Here is a 19,259-nt window from a genome sequence, read left to right as displayed (position 1 = left end):
ACAATTTAACTCCCTGTCTTTTCCCCTAAAGTGAAAATCTAACAGAAATTCCATTAAATACACTTTAGTTGAAACGACAGGGAGTCAAATTGTAAGTTTCCAAATCATAGGGAATTAAAGTGAATATTAGGTAAATCACCAGGGGGTTTTTGGTATTTAACCCTTATTTACATATAAGTTCAATATTGAATTAAGGATCCAACAAGAAGAACCAAAGCCTAGGTTGCATTATGCAGAGTAGTTGAACATTGAAGTGATTTGCTAGGCTTTGAAGAAGTCACTTTTCTAGTGGCTTTGAACCTTTCGTTGACAAAATTTGGTGCCCGGAAAAATTCCACGTACACCAAGTCATAGTCAATTATGGCCAATACTCCATAACTTAATGTTGAAAAATGAACATTGTTTCGAGAAAACGTCAACTTACAGGTTTTTCAGTTTTCATTATTAAACAGTCAGAGAACGGTTCACTCTTTTTTTTTTAGTAAATTACTATGAACCCATTTTCATTTTGCATATTATCACATGGCTCTCATAAAGTTATGATTTCATGTAAAGTGGAAAATGGATGAAAATAACCTCTAATTAGTGCATTTTATAAACGCGTGTTGTAAAATTAGAATATTCATTTAACTCCTCATAGTTTTGAATATATACATGGTTTTTCTATGACCTTATGCATAGCGATTAGACCCTTATTCTCTTTTGTCCTTAAGTAAGGTAATACTGACGTTTCAACTGATGATATTAGATATATTTATTTCCATTAACTATGCATTTTATATAAAATCACAGGAAATTATGAGCATATTTTAAATTTTTACGGCTCATGAAATACTGTGCAAAACCACAGGGGTTACCAGTGATTTATCCTTTTTTTTTTTTTACTTCCATTTTGCAGTTGACTTTACATTACACTTGATGCAAGTTAATCAATAAAAAGGAGCTGAGCTTTCTTGTTTACTTTTTTTTTTTTTTTGTTCAATTCTTTAAGGAAAGTGATTGTTGAACACATTGGCGAAGCTATATACATTTGACGGCTAAGCAGTTGTCCTCCCTCAAATTTTTAAAATCCTCTTTTATACCTTAAAATTATTATCAATTACATTTTAACCTCGTTATAGTTTAATAATTTGCACCCCCTCAAATTACAAAACTTGTGTATTGCGCCCCCCAAATAAAATAATAAGGGGTACTTACTAAAATTTAAATTAATCAAAATTTCATATATAATAAGAAACAAGTGAAGTAAAATCCAAAAAATAAGAAAGAAGATAATACATGTATAAAAAGTCAAATAATACCATATTAGATTGAGAGTAATATGGAAGGGACAGCCAATTAATTTAATGTATTTAAGAGACAAAAGAGCTAATTATAGGGAAAGAACAACAAAGAAATGTACACTTAGAACATTTCTTCTTCTTTTTTTTTTACTAAATTTGAATTACCTTATACCATTACTCTTATTTGGTTGATAGGTTGCATTTTTGTTATTAATTTTATGATTAATTCCCTCTTTTATTTTATTAAATATTGCATTAATTGGTAGATTCTACTTATTTTTGGCAATTAGCGTTGGTCATAGGGATTTGGAGCAAAAAAAGAAATTAAAGACATGATTTTCACTGGACTTGCTGTTCGGCATGGGCACGTCAAAGTATTATTCTGCACATCCAAGAAGCTCGGTATTTGGCACGTGATCTTCAGTTGTGAATTGAAGTCACAAGAATCGGATGTTTCACCAAATGGATAGTCTTTTATTTCTACTAGAATACTAGTCTATCTATCTACAAAGACTTTTCTTTTTCGGATGAGATTGTTAATTTGTTGGGATTTGGATTTCGTTTTTTTAAGGAAGAGTAGTTTAGTAAGAATAGAAAACTCGAGGAACAGGAACATCGTGGTCATTCTTTTCTTTGGTGAAAGCCAGATTAACGCGGGACTTTTTGGCTTTTCCCGTAAGAAGAAATAAGAAACAACGTTCTTCTTCTTTCTTTCCCTTTGGACTTCATCTCATATTTGGAGAATGTCCGTAGCAATTAGTTTGACAATTTTGAGTGCGATTTCTTCTACAGAGATGAACTAAACTTGTCATTCTAGTCAAGAAATAACGGAGAATGTTGTTCATCTAAAATTATAAAATCGAATTAATTATATTTATTTCTTTTATTTACTGGTATTCGTATATTTCTTTATTTTATTTTTTATGCTTGTTATATTAATTGAATATCGAGGGCCTGAAATTTAAATTAATCTAATAACTTAAAGTCAATTAGAGCAATTAAATCCATAATTATTTAATTATTTTAAAATAGTGATAACTGGCATGATTGGATTTGTGTCAGGAGAATATATGGACTAATTTAAAATAACTCTTGTAGCATCTTATTTGGTTAAAACAAGACTTCTCTAATTCTTAAGATAACTGGGAAATTGAAATCTAAGGTCGTACCTAAGGTTATTTCTCGATTAGGGTAGTGGTTAACAGTTGTACCTTAATCACCAATACAGTAAGGAGAAGTTAACTGTCATTACTTATTTGGCAGTTATAACTTGTTTATCAGTTAATGAATGGAATTATTATTGCATCAATGATCAATTGAATGAACCATTTCCGAAGTTATTTTTTGGTTAGAGCTTATCTATTATTATTTCAATTTTAATAAATTGTCATTTAGTTTTTGTTTATTTATTTTATGTGAGTTATTATTCTTATTTTTATATAGAAAAAATCCCCCATACTCTAAACTCTATAAAAAATAAATTTTTTCCAATTCTTGTAGATTCGACCCTACTCACTGCTATATATAAAAATTTGTATTTATTATTGCACAGGTTCGACACCTAACATTGATTGATTTATCAACTCACTCTTGGATGATATGTGATTGTGTAACTTTTTTTGGATTTGAATGCATTGCAATTTAATACTCATTAATTATGCATATAATTTTGTAAAACACTAATAGTTTATTCAACTAACTAATAAATGAGTGAAAATCCTAATTCTAATTTTTGCTTTTCAAGGAACATATACAAGAGAATTTCACTAGATAACTTTGGATAGTTTGACAAATTTATTGGCCACACTAGATTTCTTAAGATTAGTCATTTTATGCTAACTATCAATTATTAATACAATAAATTACATAATATATAAGAAATTAGACATTTTTGCATTTTGTAGTTGCTCATACCACCAAGATAATTGTTTTGAACCTTAACAACTCCAGCTACTACCAATATAGTTGATTCTCAATCCAAATATTATATTGACCAATAATAGATGGTTGTCCCCACTAGTTTTAGGTTTTGGATCTGCCATTGCTTGATCATGCTTGTTAAATATTTTAATTGGGAAAATTGTTCTTCAAGGGCTTTGCAAACTTCTTCACAAATTGATTTTCAAATATAGAATAACATAACAGTAAACTTTAAAACATCTTGTGTAAAGGCAGATGTTAAGGCATTGGCTTTGGAAAAATTTTTAGTCGAATTAATAAGATCTTGAGTTTTTTCAATGTTTTTTCAAATAAGATCCTGAGTTAGTCAATTTATTGCGAATTGGTTTTGAAAATGAATATCAAATTCTTTATGGTGGTATTTCTCGCTGGATTTTCAGCTTTTATTCATGAACATGTTTATTGTTACACTCTTGACTTGTTTTTTATTTTTCCCTTGACTCGATTTTTACACCCCAGGCTTTAAATATTTTGGAACTTTGACCATCCGTACATCAAACCCAATCTTAACACATATTTTATGGGTCTAATTCGATTTCAAGGTCTCTCATCAGTACCAAGTCAAGCACGACAGAAGATGTTAAGAGACAATTTCAGATTTCCCAAATATTTCCACCCAAATTAATTTCAAAATCCTGTTTCATATCAACTTCAGTTTTGGTGGCTTTCATTAAAAGAGGAGTTGTTAAGAGACAACATATGCCGTAGAAGTTTCTTAAGGAATTCTAATCAAATTAATTAGATCTGCCCGCTCACATCAATTGAGATGGAAGTTCAAGTTCTTTATCGACTGAAAAGTTTGACAACAAAATCCACTTGAACGGATAGGGATATTAGCCAAGTAATTTTGAGATCTTTGTTTCAACTTTTGAGTCCACCTATTTCTCCTCTTTCCTTGAAGGCTTAGATTCTAACTGGCACCTGAACATGGTAAAGTTTAACTACACAACATCTGGGAAGTTTATCAAGAACCTTTTGCTTTTCCTAATTTCTTCATCATGCGTTCTGTATTTTGCTTCAAATGTCCAGCCAAAGTTCCAACAACAAAAATCGTACAAATATACTGCTATCTCTTGCATTTCTTTAACTACTATAGTTATCGTTCAGATAATCAAAATCATAATCTCTTCCTAAATTTTAGGTAAACTAGAGGAGAGGATAGTGATATCTCGCAAGTGTACAATTTGCCTTCTTTGTACATTAGTGGACTTCAATAACATGTAGCTAGCATTCTTTACATTTTTTTCAATGTTATTTGGTTAAAACATCATTGTTTGGCTCTGTCATCAAAGTGGTACTATCTGATCAGTTGACATCTTAGGAGTGATATTGGCTCAAGAATGTGAAGACTGAATAATATAAAATAACCAGCAATGCAGTGAAATTTTGTCATTATTATTACAATATTTTTGGGGGTAGTAGTAGGAGTGGTTTACAGGATTATAAGTTGCTGATAGAATCATGAGGATATGAAGACATGAGAATTAAGTTGTACTTCAGAAAAAAGATATAACCAGGATAGATACAAGGGCAAGTATTTAAGTTAAAGCAATTGCTGTATGACAACTCCACAGGCTAAAGTTTAGACAGGATCATAGCTGAACTAACAATTGGAAAGCTGAACGGCATATACAATATCACATCTTTTTCAAACACTACAGTAGGACGACCAAATGATGGAAATCAAATAGACACTCAATTCAATTTAAACAAGATACATTATTTTCAAATGATGTACAGGAAAGCTCCTTTATTGCTCTTCAAACTGGGGGTGAATCAAGACTTTCAATCCATCATTTCCCATGTACCTCTGTGAATCTTGAATTTGCCTAGCAGAATCTGCAACTGACTGTGATGAATAATACAACTCAATTGCCTCCAATGTATCGATGCTTCGAAAGCTAGAGGGAATTTCCTGCAAATTTGGACATCCATCTAGCACCAACTGCTGGAGGCAAGGGAAGCTGCTACTTGAGGCACTCCATTGTTGAAGATCAGTGTTTGAAAGTTTCAAGAACTTGAGATGAGAAAAAGCCTCATCCATCACTTCCCAACGTGGTGCATTGAAGAAATTATCCTTTATTTTGAGAACCTCTAAGTTTGGTAGCATCCCAATGATTGACATTTCTTTCCAGTCTACGAAACTACCTACCAGAGTCAGCTTCTTCAAGTTTGGAGGAAACTTACTTGGTTGAGGTAAAAAGAATTTTGCCATATTTAAAGTCTGATAATCAAATGTTAACGTTTCTAGCATTCTTAATCTGGAAAGGTCAGGGAACTGAGCATGTTTCATAGCATCTGATAATGTTAAATGGCATCCTAAGTTTACAAGATTGGGCATTCTTCCCAATACCTCCTGTATAGAACTTGAAGGACGTACCTGAGAGATAGTTTGTAGATTGTACAGCACAAAGGGAGTTGAAGAACTCAAACTTGCACGTTCAAATTCCAGTTCCCCTGAATAATGCAAATGCCTCAACTTTACCATTTGCCAAATATCTTCTGGTAAAGTGACAATTTGTCCCTTTTCTGTGACAAGAATGAGGGTTTCTAGGTTCCAAAGTTTAGACAAGGGTGGTAGCTTTCGAAGGTTATAAATCCTAAGAGCCAAGTAGTTCAAATGAACAAGCTCCAGTATGTTAACAGGAAAGTGGTCCAGGATGATGTATCCTAAATCCAATACTCTGAGAAGTTTATAGACAAGCGAGTTTTTCTGCTGAAGGGAGATATCTATGTGTGTGAATTTGACATCATTTGGAGGTATGTAGTGGAAATCATAAGAGTGAAAGCATTTAATATTTTGTGGGCGTGAGCTTACATAAGGTAGTTTTGCTTCAATTTCCCGGACACCTTTATAGCAGTGGTCATACAAGGTAGGACGAGAAGGTGAGAATAGAGAAATTTGTTTATGTCCACAAATTGGTTGCAGGAATAAGTTATCCTTGGCTTTCTTGACACACAAATCTCTCAACAGGTCATGGACTTGACAAGTCTTTATCCCACCATTGGACTTTCTCTTGGAAACTGCAATCAGATTTCTGTCAACAAGATCTGTTAGATATTCCTCTGCCAGCTCTTCCAACTTTTTTTCCCCATTCTGTTTTACAAACCCCTCTGCAATCCATGACCACACTATTTTCTTCACAAGGATTTCATAGCCTTGAGGAAATGATCCAAGATAAAGAAAGCACGGTTTCAACCAATTAGGCAGGTGATCATAGCCGAATGCTAAGATGTCCATGAACTGCTCTTTACCACGAGTAGGTGAAGCTATGTCTGTAACTATATGCATCCACCACTCCGGTGATTTTTCTTGCTTTGCAACTCCAGCTAAAACAACAATCGCAAGAGGTAGTCCTCTGCATTTTGCAACCATTTCCTTCCCCAATTCCATCAACTCTTGGGGGCAACTTTCATCAGTAAAAACTTTACTTTCAAATAATTCCCAACTTTCGTCCTGGCTTAGAAATTGCAAAACCTGAGGGGAGCTGTTTGGGCTTATTTTCAGAACAACATCCTTCGTCCTACTTGTAATCAGTATTTTACTTCCGTTGCTATCATCTGGAAAATACTTCATGAAGAACAACTTCCAAGACAATGAATCCCAAATACCATCAATGACAATCAAATACCTCTTCCCCTTGAGTAACTTGTGTAGCTTCTCTCCCATTTCGTGAGGATACATTTTATGCAGAGAGTAGTTATCATTTGTGACACAAGTCAACAAGTCATGCAACGCGTTCATTTCCTCATTTAGTTGAGGCCCACGAGTCCATGCACGAACATGGAAGTGATGAAGAACTCGTGAATCGTTATACAATCTTTTTGCAAAAGTAGTCTTGCCAATACCTGCCACGCCAACAAGGGAAATCACTTCCAGTTCCAGTTGCTTCTGTTCCCCGGTAAGCCTATCCAGCACTGCTGTTGCTTCATCATCGAAACCTACCACTTCTTCTCCCAAAACAGGGCTACTACTCTTCAGTCTTGATGAAACCTCCTTGTTTGACATAGAAGCATTAATACCATTATGAACTTTAGGGATCAATCTCCTGTATAAACTAACCTGTGTTGCCCAAAAAGAAAGCTCTGAAGAATGCTGGAAAGAAATAGCAATATCTGCCCCAGAAATTCCATTGCTGTTTGCCAGAGCATTGTTGATATAAGAGTCAGTGGCATCTAATATCTTCAAGACCACGTCTCTAATCTGTCTAAGGAAGAAAGACTGGAGTATGTTGAAGTTACTGGGGGATTCTTTCATCCTTTTTAGACAGGATTTTATGATATTGAGGTCCTCATACAGAGAAATCACAACTGGACTCACTTCAGAAAGGATAGAATATGAGGTCTTGCTCAGCACTAATTCAATGTCCTCGAGAAGAAATTCTACAACAATATCTATTTCATCCATCTTGTTTCTAGTAATGGAAGATCTTTTCCTGAAACCTTATGGAGATAGGATGGTAAATTGAGCTCTCAATTGAGCATTCGTGTACTGAATTGTATCCAGAGGAATGAATGGTCTGCTTAGCAGTTGAATATTCAAGTGATGAGCTAGACTTTGAAGAAATCTACTTCTAGAAGCTATGAAGTTTTGGTTGACCAACCATTGTTTGATGGAAAATTCCCACATTGCTAATTAATACTAAATAGTCATTGTTAATTTAAATATGTTGACTATAACGTTTTGTATTTAAGTTGACTTAGTATTTTGATTCACCAAAAAAAAAAAGATAGGTGCCAAAAGCACTAAACCCCCCTAAGTTTTGGTGTAATTTGCACTTTGCCCCCAAATATTATTTTTGTAGCACATTCCCCCACTGACTAACGGTTTAGCAAAAAAGATATTAGTGACCTCAAAGTAATAATTAGTATAAAAAATACTTCAAAAGAAAATCCCCTTTTTTTTCTCGGGAGGATGTCCTTAAAGATAGAATCCAATTACTTAAGAAATTCCCATGCTCTTGAAATATATTGTAGAGTTAAATTAAGATCAATTCATATTGAAGATTAGTTAGTTTTTGGATTTTTATTTTAAACATCTTATCTGATAAGTTGTTGTATCAAGTAATTTGATTTGTAATTTAAAATCAACTTTGATATAATTTTATCTTGTAATTTGATTTTTTAGTTTGATAAAATTTTATTTTTTGTAGCCATTATCTTTGTAGCATAGTTTCTATATAAATTCTCAACAATGTCAATGACATTAAATAAACTTCTTATTATTTGCAAAAAGTAAAATCCTTTTTAACAATATCAATGACATGGGAACACCATGAATAATAGCACCCTTTTTTAAAAATTTTCAATTCATGTACCAAAAAACTATAACATAATCACCAAAAAAAAAAAAAAAAAGCAATACCATGAATGCCAAGCACTATTGAATTGAATATTGACCTCACTTCAAACTACCAAGCAATAGCAATAGCAATATTTGAAACTACCTAGCATTTGAAATTACTAGCAAAGTAGCAATAGTAAGCCAATGCAGACGGGCAGCAGCAGTACTGCTGAACTGGGGACGCCAATTTTGTTATTTGTCATAAGAGCAATAGTTCAACCAAAAATGTAAGCTCGAGAATTAAAAACTTTAGACAGACCAATATCCAATTACAATAATAAAAGTTCTAGGCAAATAGTTAGTTAAAGGGAATTTAAAAAATGAGAAAAAAGAATGAGAGAGAATTTTTTGCAATTAAGATTCTTGCCCTCTATAAGAAAGTGAATAACGAATCACATAATACATGTAGTCGAACATCAGATATGATGTATCCAGGAACACAAGGGCCATCAGAAGACAAGCAAACAATAGCACAACATGCTCCACTATATATGCTTGGCAACATGCTACGATTGTGAAGCCCGCGGGAGTAGAACATGGCAATTGCGGTGACTACGTACTTGAAGGGCAGGGCAGCATAAAAACCCTCAGTTGCAAATCGCAAAAAGATAATCGCAAGCAGAGTCCCCACGGTGAACAGAGAGGAGAACAGCCCTCCAGCTAAGTAGAACATCAACATTCTTGAGATAAACGGGGCTCCGCTGTCTTGATTGAAACCTCCAGGGACAGTAAAAACTGCAGCAAAGTTTATGGTACCAATGAGGACAGACACAATCAACACACTGTTGGCCATTTCCTTCATAGTTTTCTCAGCCTTTTCGTGTACACTCGCATGGTTCGTCTCAAATACTTGTGCTGTTGTCTTCCCCTCAGAATTTTGTAGTTGCCAGAGATATGGATAAGAGTCATACTGCGCTCGCTGTGGAGCCAAATTTCAATGACAAGTTGCAAATAGTCCTGAAGAGAAAATTAAACAATATACAACAGGCAATGCAATATTGGTATTAATTTAATTTGGTACCTTAAACCTGAGGACATCCTAACACCAGGGGAGTGCTGGGAGGGGATCCCAGACTTACTGTGAGATGTATAATGCTATTTCCTTCGTGATCAGTATCACTTAGCATCCTATCCTTGTCAATACCACTAGTCATCAAGTAGTCATACAAGAACCTTTTTTCTCCTCTTCTGCAATTTGCACTATATTCCTTCCTTTTTCATCGAAGGTATACGCAGCTTCAGGGTAGACTCTGAGGATTTCCAGAGCTACCTCACTGTTGCCCATTCTCGTTGCTTGTATTAATGGATCTGGCATCCTATTTTTCTTTTCTGATGGTATTCCAAACTCGATGCCTTCAAGATCTTTGTCTTCTGTATGTACATAGCGGCTCCAATCTTCTTTTCTGATTAATCTTTCTGCAAGCATTACTGGAACTGTATGCCTTTGCTTTGCATCATCAATTTCTTTAAGCCAAGGATTACCCAGTGGACGAATACATCAAATTGGATCAACCATTAATGAACAACTCCAATATGGGCAGATTTGATCAGGGGGATGCAGAAATAGTACTTCAAGATCCATTCCGTGTCCAAGGACTTTTGTTCTTCTTGGCATCTGTTATTTTGGCACAAATCTTCTTGGTTCTTAAAAAGAAATAGTTCGAGCTCGTTCAACTGGCCGAAATGAATTTCTAGACTTGCAATTCCTTGTTTATACATTTTTCTATGAGATGCTGATGAATAAAAAGATACGTGAAATAGAAGGAAATTGAAGAGAGCATGCAGGCCAAGTTGATAGCACTTGAAAGCAAAATGCTTACATTGTTCAGGCATGAGAAAGAAACAAGTTTACTCAAAGGAATAAGACGTTCTTGTAACTAGGAACCTACGCTAGACAAGGCTCTGCTTCAACTCTCAAAAGACGAATTTGGGGAAACAAAATTTTATCAACATATTCTATCATCACTAGCATGAGTGCATATGGAGTAGAGACTAGAAGATGCTTTACCCAAGATAAACTTGACAATAGGAGATCTGTTCAATTTATGAATGGAAGCTGAATTGCTTGGTTCTTCCGCACTATTGAAAGGTCGCGATTCCTTGTACAAGACCGGAATAGCTGCCAGTAACATGATGAACTGATAGTTTCACTCTTTCAAAATTCTGAGGGCATTTAAAGCCTGCTTCCTAGGAAAAACATGCTGGCAGATAAAATGGTAGCTCAAATTTCTTCTCCATAGACCCCAAAATTATTAAACATTGCAATTAGATGATTTTTAACAAGGTTTCCACTTTCCAAGCTAAGCACAAAGCATGTCACCAGAACATACTACACTAACAATTAGTTAAAAAAATTTTAGGGCAAATTTCACTTTACCCCCCTGTGATTTAGCATTTTTTCACATAACCCCCCTATAGTTTCAAAATCTATACATAACCCCCTTATGGTTTGGATTAAAGTGTCAAAGTAACGGAAATAGTCACTCATAACGGCGTCACCTAAAATGTCAAAAATACCCTTATGTAAGGTTGAAATTTATGTATTAACCAAGGGGAGTTATGTATATATTTTGAAAATCATAAGGGGGTTATATGGTAAAATATTAAACCATAAGGGGGTTATATGGTAAAATATAAAAATTATAGGGGGTTAATGTGTCATGTATTTATAAGGGTAATTTCGACATTTTTAGAAGTTCCGTTATGAGTGACTATTTCCGTTATTTTGACACTTTAATCCAAACCATGAGGAGGTTATGTATAGTTTTTGAAACTATAGGGGGGTTATGTAAAAAAAGGGTAAATCACAGGGGGGTAAAATGTAATTTACCCAAAATTTTATCTCCCAGTGGACGAGAGGGAAATAATCATATGCTTAATAAGATCTTCATTGACTTCAAAACCATATTACATTTAGCTTAATGATTATTTTCAATTTGCCTGATCAACTTTACAGGTAGAGTAATTTTTCAAACTAGCACCTGATATCTGTGTCCAATTATATATGTCTCATATCAACAATTTTGCAGGAGACCTCATTTCCCATCCTAATATAACCAAAGTTTCTTTCGGTGTAGGTTGAGAAGAAATGCCTGGAGGGGTAACATAATAGGATGCACCCACGTCAACTACTTAATCACTGTCATGGCAGGTAATATTCACATGACCATCATCACAGAACACAAGCATGTCATCATGTGCTGTCACAATTATTGTAGTCTCTTCACAATGTTTTTTGTTCGGCTTGCCTTTGCCCTGTTCTCAACTTGTTTCCATTTTAAAATTTTGCACTCCTTCATATAATGCCCGTTCTTTTTACAATAAAAGTATGCATTATTGTTTTGCGACTCAGACCTGCATTTGGATTTGTCATTCCTGTTGTTGGATCCTCTAATTTTGTTTCTCTCCCTTTTGTCTTTCTTTTCCATCACCAGGGTTTGAGATTCATTCACAATTCCTTGTTGCTTCTTCTTGACTCCTTCATTCATCATAACCTTTTTTGCTATATCCATGGTCAATACACCATTCAGAGCTAAATTATTGATAGAAATCACCATTGTCTCCCAGTTATCTGACATGAATTGAACAACAGCAAAGTATGTACCTCATCATCCAAGTTCAAGTTCAACATAGTTGCTTGATTTACCAAGCCCTGAAAATTACTCAGATGCTCAGCCATGTCTGCACCATGTTTGTATCTCATCCAAATAATCTACTTCAGACTAGAGACTTTATTTAAAGCGGTCTTTCTTTTGTACATAGTTTTTAACTTTTTTCACAGTACATCAGCTCTAATTTCATTAGCAAAATGTTGGAAAATACTCTGATCAATCCACTTTCTAATATTACCAACAATTTTTCTATGCATAACAGTCCACTTTTCACTCATATCATTTGGTCTACTTTTATCCCCTAAAACAAGCTCAAACATATCTCTACAATACATATTGATTCTTATTCCAGCCTTGCCCCTTATCACATGTTGTTTGATGCTTTCCCCTTGTCATTTTTTAAGCTTATTCCAGCCTCCAGAGTCTGGTTTCCAATTGTTCCTTTAGTCTACTTCACATTTTGCCAGTTCGTATGAGTAATATGAAGTGGATTTTGATCCTTTGCTACCTCATATGTTAGGCGACGTGAATGTTTGTGTCAAGTATAGTCCGAAAGGTGTTCCTAACTTGCTGAATCATGCCCCTTTGTGTGTTTGGTTCCATGTTCCTTTCGAGCTCACATACATCCTACGATTGCACAAATGACATATGGAATGGCTAGTCATCATAAAGTTGTTTCCAATGTTGATGCTATCCAAACGAGCCGTTGATTTGGGGACAAATCTCTTTCAAGAGAAGGGGAATGATGCAAACCCGATTTCTCAAGCATCATGTTTCCAATGAAGATTCAAGAACATGTTATTTCCAACTTGTTCCAAGTTTGAGCCAAACCAATTTCAAGTTTAAACTCTTGAAGTCGTTTTTTTCCTTTAGCTTCCAGCCATATTAGTTGATGGAATAAAGGCTATCATCAAGTCATTGATATTGGTACAAGTGAAGAAATTGCAACCCGAAACTGTTCCAAGTTTAATGCTTTAGTCGTTTGTTTAGTTAAATTTTCAGCTTTGTTAGTCATTAGTTAAGAGTTGGTTTAAGAGTTAAATTAAGTTGTTTAATTAGGACATAAAGGGCAGATCATGTTGACCTATATTGGAGCCGAGTTAGAGTTTTAGAAAAGTAGCAATTGTTTCCATATTTGATTAGGATACTTGTGTCTTGTAAAGGTTATAAATAAAGCCTTTTCTAACGTTATTTAATATATGAATAAAAGTGATGTTTTCCAACCAATTATTGGTGTGAAGAAAGAGTTCTCTCTTGGCTTTTTAGAACCAACCCCTTGAATACTTTAGAGTTTCTTGAGTGTTTATCAATCCAAGACTACGTTGAATTATGGGACCCCTATCTCATAAATTTAGTTCTTTAATTCAATTAGTTATGGGTTGAAATTATATCAATATATTCGTGACTTCTAAAATTAATTAGGGTTATGACAGGTTGTCGGCCTGTGCAATAATAAAACCTGCTCAAACTAAAAGTAATTTTTGTAGATAGCGGTGAGCAGGGTCGAATCCACAGGGACTGGGAGTAATTGTTTCTTTTCAAATTCACGTTGACAAGGGGGTGTTTTTATATCAAGGGTGACAATTTAAACAATTCAGTTAAAAGTAAAATAATAAATAAAATAGCCAACTAAAAATTAAATAACAATTTACTAAAATCAAATGAGTGATAATTAAGTATCTAGCCAAGGAATAACTTCAGCAATGGTTCACCTAATTGATCATTGAAACAAAGGCAATTCCAATTATTTAGTAATAAATATGTTATAACTGCCAAACAAACGATGACAGTCAACCCCTCCTTACTGTGTCGGTGATTAAGGTACGCCCGTTAATAACTACTCTAATTGAGAAATAATCTTAGGTACACCCGTAAGATTTAATTCCCCAATTGCCTTACGTATTAGAGGAGCCCTATTCTAACCAAATAACACACTACCAGGGTTATTTTAGGTTAGCCCGCGTATTCTCCTGACACAAATTCAATCATGCCAATTATCACTATTTTAAGACAATTAAATAATTACGGATTTAACGTCCCAATTGACAATAGATTATCAAATTAACTAATTATCCGGATTCAAGACAATCAATTAATTAAACAATCATAAGCACTGTAACCAGGGAATATGCGAATACCAATAAATAAAAGAAAAAGGTAAAATTAAATCGATCTCACAATTTTAGGTGAGCCAAATCATCCGTTGCTCCTTAACTAGAAAAAGGGATTTAACTCATTATTGATGAAAAAATCCTATGCAAAACTACATAAATAGTTGTGACATAAATTCTCCCAATTAGGAAGGAAGAAACGATGGAAAACCGAATAATGGAAAGAAACACTGCTCAGTCAAAAAGATGATGACCCCTTATTTCTACCTAAGTGTAACATACATGGACTCAAAACCACTAAAGGATGAAATTGTCCAAAGCCCAAGAGAAGTCTTCTGCTACTCCCCGTACCTATTGAATTACTAATCTATTCTAATGCTTGGCTCTCATGTGCGCGGCCCACCAGGAGAGAAATGACTCCAGCCTTTTGTGCTTCTTTTTTGAATGTTGTCTTCCGCAAATTACCAGAAAGGACTTGTGTTTTCTTGTTCCAAAAATACCCCTGAAGACCTTCCATTTAAATTCTTTCCCGATGACTGTCAAATTGGTCTTGATTGTGATATTTTGTTCTATTTCCTGAAATAAATGTAAATTACGAAAAATGAGTAGAATCTAATAATTAATCCACATCAGGTCAGGTAATAGGGAAAATTAATAATAAAATAAATAATGAAATTGTAACCAATCAATTCCCCCCACACCTAAACCATGCTTGTCCTCAAGCATGAGAACAATAAACAAACACCAATATTTGATAGTGGCTATTGCTCTATCCACCAAATTGCCAAGATACCAAGAAAAATAATAATCAAGCATCAATGGTCAAGTCCAAGAAACATCACTCTGGCTAGCTTCTAAACCATAAACTCTTCCAATTTCAGGTTAACTAATATAAGAAAAAGGAGTGGTCGCTCAACATTTATCAGCGAATGGTCCAACTATTAACCAAAATCTCAACATTAAATCCATAAATCGGTAAACTGACTTTTATCACACATTAACACAACCATCACCTTTTTTTCATTTTTTTTCATTTTTTTTTCAATAGTAACACAAGACTTAGTTTTATAACCATAGGAGCCTTTTGATGCGAACTCTAATATTTATCTGATGAAAGAGCCCGATTACTTAGCTTCTATCGCCATGTGACCACATACTCATAGCATTTACTACTTTTTGACGCGAGAATCGACACTTTAGGTGAAGATCCCCGGTTACTCGGTAGTAGCAACTAGTGGAGCACAATCAACTCTTATTTATACCCACATAGCACGATAACTAAAAATAACACAAGAGTAACAGCAGCCAGCCTCAAATTTTCAAATATGGAGAACTAAATTTAATAACCAGACCAATTCACATGAAAAAGCCAACAATTGTTCCCTATGCCTAGAATAGTTAACCAAAAAGTAAAAGAGTCAAGCAATTACTGATATTCATCAAAGAGAAGTCCCTGAACTAAATCACATTAACTTGATACCCTGTTATTATTAAAACTTTGGCAATAGCAGAAATATAGGCAACAATCCAACATCAAACCTTGGCATGCACATACGAGCTAATTGCTAAAAAAAAAAGGAAGAAAATGAACGAGAGATGGGCAAATAACAAACTACAAATAAAGAGGAAAAAATCTAAAAATAAAAAGTAGAAAAACTAGCACAGCTGTCCTCCCCCCACACCTAAATCCTACATTGTCCTCAATGGAGGAAATAAAGCAATTAAAGCAAAAAGGGCAACGAAACTTCCCTCACGAGTGGCTAAAAGGGTAGGCAGGAATAGTGCACGGAAATCGATGTGATGGAAGTACACGGCCAAATTCTGAGATATCTCAACTCAATTCAACCAGCAAATGCAAAACTTTGTCCATCCAAAATCTCAACAAATGGCTCCAGTTGGCTAGTTAATGCCTTAACTCAGAATCAGCAATTTCAACAATGACAGCTTAGATATTTGACAATAATAACTCAACCAACCAAATAGAGGTACCCAATTGAGGTCCAGTTATCCCACCAGTACCACTGGTGTAGCAAACAACTGAAAAGAAACCACACACGACCAATACCAAGTCACTGATAAACCAAAATAATAACTAACACTGCCAACAATTGAGGACTGAGTTACAAATACCTCCACTGGTCGTCGAGGGAAGAAGCGGGAATGGAAGAGAGAGAGAGTAGCGCGCAAAATAGCCGAGCGATAGGCTGCCGCAGCTGACTGCTGGGGCTGTTGGCGGCGGCGACGGCCGCGGGAGAGAAAGAGAGAGAGATGCGCAAGGGAGCTGCGGTGGTTGCCCGAGTGAGAGGAACGGCGGCAAAGTGGTGGCCAGGAGGCGGCGTGCGCTTGCGTGGTGAGATGGAGGAGCGATCAAGGCTGAGGTCGCGCGCTTGATGGCCGGCCATGGGCTACGGGCGGCGGATGAGGAGATGGCGGCGATGGAGGGGCTTCGAGTGACACAAAGGAGAACAGGGGAGAAGAAAGAAAGAAGAAAGAAAGAAAAAGAGAGAAAAGAAAGAAAGAGAAGGAAAGAAAGAAAAAAAAGAGAAAAACAAAATAGTTTGTTTTTTCAAATTTTTTTGTGCGTTCGGGTTTTTTTTTTATTAAATAAAAATTTGTACTTTGGAAATCTAAGTTACAGTGAATGAAAAAAAATTTTAAAAAAATTTTTATTTATTTTTTGATTTTTTTTTTTGCAAATTTTATTTTCGAAATTCAAAATTAGATATTAACAGAGAATCAATAACCGTTCTTGAGTTTTTTGAATACTTACCTTTCTCGCGAATGTGACGTGGGCACGTGATGAAGGCACGGAATGAGGAGTTCTCCAGCTGGTTTGACGCGGGCACGTCATGAGGGCAAGAACCCTTCTAACCACGAGCTCTCCATACGACTTGAGACGCCCTACAAATCATCAAAAATGAACATTGAAGCCATAAATCAGTCAAACTCAAGGAAAACATATTTAAACTAACAAACAACTAAAAGAAATTGGGTTGCTTCCCAATGAGCGCCTTTCTTTAATGTTTTTAACTAGACATTGTCATGTTTGTTCAAGGAGAATAAAATCTTGTGGCTCGTTTCAGTGCTTCATCCTCTGTATAATCCTGATAGCCATCGTAAATAAAGTCATCCTTGAGCACATGAGCTACGGTCTTCCATGGACTAGTAAATGGCGCCAAACAAGTCAACGATAGTTTGAATTCTCCATTCACTCCTCCCTCACGTGCATTTATTAGTTCAAGATATCTTGTCATCGCTACTCTTAATTTATTCCTATCATGAAATTTAAAATTTTCTGGTATAATAAAGTCAATCTCACTAACAGGAATTGAAGAATAAGAGTCAGGAGAATACTGATTAAGGAATATGGGAGATGTCACCGCTTTTGGATATTATTCACTAGATTCATTCACTTGAACGAATTGATGTTGAGGCCTCATTTCTTGCACTTCAACCTCCTTTTCAGCTGTATCTTTAGATCCATTTTCTTCAAACTCTTGCAATTCCATGTCATTTGTCCGGATAAATACATCCTCATCTTTCTTAACGTCGACGATGGTTTATGAGGGCAATTCTTCATAATTTAAAAGTCTCCCTTGGACTTGGGATTCTAGACGGTTAATTGCTATCATCAATTGATTTACTTGAATTTGCAATGACTGCACTTGTCCCAATTAACTGCTTCATCATTTCTTCTAGAGACGGACCTGGCATAAATGATAGTTGTTGAGACTCTTGTTATTGAAAATCCATCGACCACATTTGATATTGAATTGAAAAATCTCCAAAAGTATCGATTGGAGCACTTAAACCATCTTGAAATATAGGGTATATGTCGATTGAATGATTTGAGACAAAATAACTTTCACAATTTGCAACAGCCAATTAGTCATTAGAAAAAACATAAGTCTCATAACTCCATTCAGGAATAAAATTCAGTCTATCATCAAAATACGAAATGTTAGCAGTCATAAACCATAAAAAAAGGTAAAAGAAAAAAAAGAAAGAAAACAGGATGAACTCAAAAAGAAACAAATTAATTAAGCACCAGTCCCTGGCAACGGCGCCAAAAATTGACAGATTGTCGGCCTGTGCAATAATAAAATCTGCTCAAACTAAAAGTAATTTCTGTAGATAGCGGTGAGTAGGATCGAATCTACAGGGATTGGGAGTAATTGTTTCTTTTCAAATTCACAGTGACAACTGGGGTGTTTTTATATCAGGAGTGACAATTTAAATAATTCAGCTAAAAGTAAAATAATAAAAATAAAATAGCCAACTAGAAATTAAATAACAATTTATTAAAATCAAATGAGTGATAATTAAGGATCTAACCAAGGAACTTCAACAATGGTTCACCTAATTGATTATTGAAACAAAGGCAATTCCAATTATTTACTAATAAATAGGTTATAACTGCCACACAAGCGATGACAGTCAACCCCTCCTTACTGTGTCGGTGATTAAGATACGCCCATTAATCACTATTCTAATTGAGAAATAATCTTAGGTACGTCCGTAAGATTTAATTTTCTAATTGCCTTACGTATTAGAGGAGTCCTATTCTAACCAAATAACACACTACCGGGGTTATTTTAAGTTAACCCGTGTATTTTTCTGACACAAATTCAATCATGCCAATTATCACTATTTTGAAACAATTAAACAATTACGGATTTAACGTCTCAATTGATAATAGATTATCAAATTAACTAATTATCCGGATCTAAGACAATCAATTAATTAAACAATCATAAGCACTGTAACCAGGGAATATGCAAATACCAATAAATAAAAAAAAATAAAATTAAATCGATCTCACAATTTTAGGCGAGTCAAAGCACCCGTTTCTCCTTGACTAGAAAAAGGGGTTTAGCTCATTATTGATGAAAAAATTTCATACAAAACTGAATAAATAGTTGCGACGTACATTCTCCCAATTAGGGAGGAA

General features: G+C 34.9%; 2 protein-coding genes across 2 annotated transcripts; both read right to left on the bottom strand.

Moving 5' to 3' along the window:
• Positions 1 to 4,992: 4,992 nt before the first annotated feature.
• Positions 4,993 to 7,650, bottom strand: LOC113716083 (putative late blight resistance protein homolog R1A-3). The gene has a single exon (XM_027240384.1). It carries the CDS (start codon positions 7,648 to 7,650, stop codon positions 4,993 to 4,995), a length of 2,658 nt encoding a protein of 885 aa, XP_027096185.1.
• A 1,306-nt stretch (positions 7,651 to 8,956) lies between these two features.
• Positions 8,957 to 9,740, bottom strand: LOC113716082 (uncharacterized). Its single transcript, XM_027240383.1, has 2 exons — positions 9,615 to 9,740; positions 8,957 to 9,505 (listed from the first exon to the last, which is right to left on the bottom strand). Exons 1-2 carry the CDS (start codon positions 9,738 to 9,740, stop codon positions 8,957 to 8,959), a joined length of 675 nt encoding a protein of 224 aa, XP_027096184.1.
• Positions 9,741 to 19,259: the final 9,519 nt, after the last annotated feature.

Source organism: Coffea arabica, chromosome 11c, assembly GCF_036785885.1.
Source record: "Coffea arabica cultivar ET-39 chromosome 11c, Coffea Arabica ET-39 HiFi, whole genome shotgun sequence".
Classification (NCBI taxonomy): Eukaryota; Viridiplantae; Streptophyta; class Magnoliopsida; order Gentianales; family Rubiaceae; genus Coffea; species Coffea arabica.
The sequence above is the reverse complement of the archived record's forward strand: the minus strand, read 5'-3'. Positions and strand labels throughout refer to the sequence as shown.

Coding starts and splice junctions, on each gene's coding strand:
- LOC113716082 (XM_027240383.1), bottom strand. CDS start 9,740: ATGACTAGTGGTATTGACAAGGATAGGATGCTAAGTGATACTGATCAC. Junction 9,506..9,614: donor TGGTGTTAGGATGTCCTCAG/GTTTAAGGTACC, acceptor TTGGCTCCACAG/CGAGCGCAGTATGACTCTTA.
- LOC113716083 (XM_027240384.1), bottom strand. CDS start 7,650: ATGGATGAAATAGATATTGTTGTAGAATTTCTTCTCGAGGACATTGAA.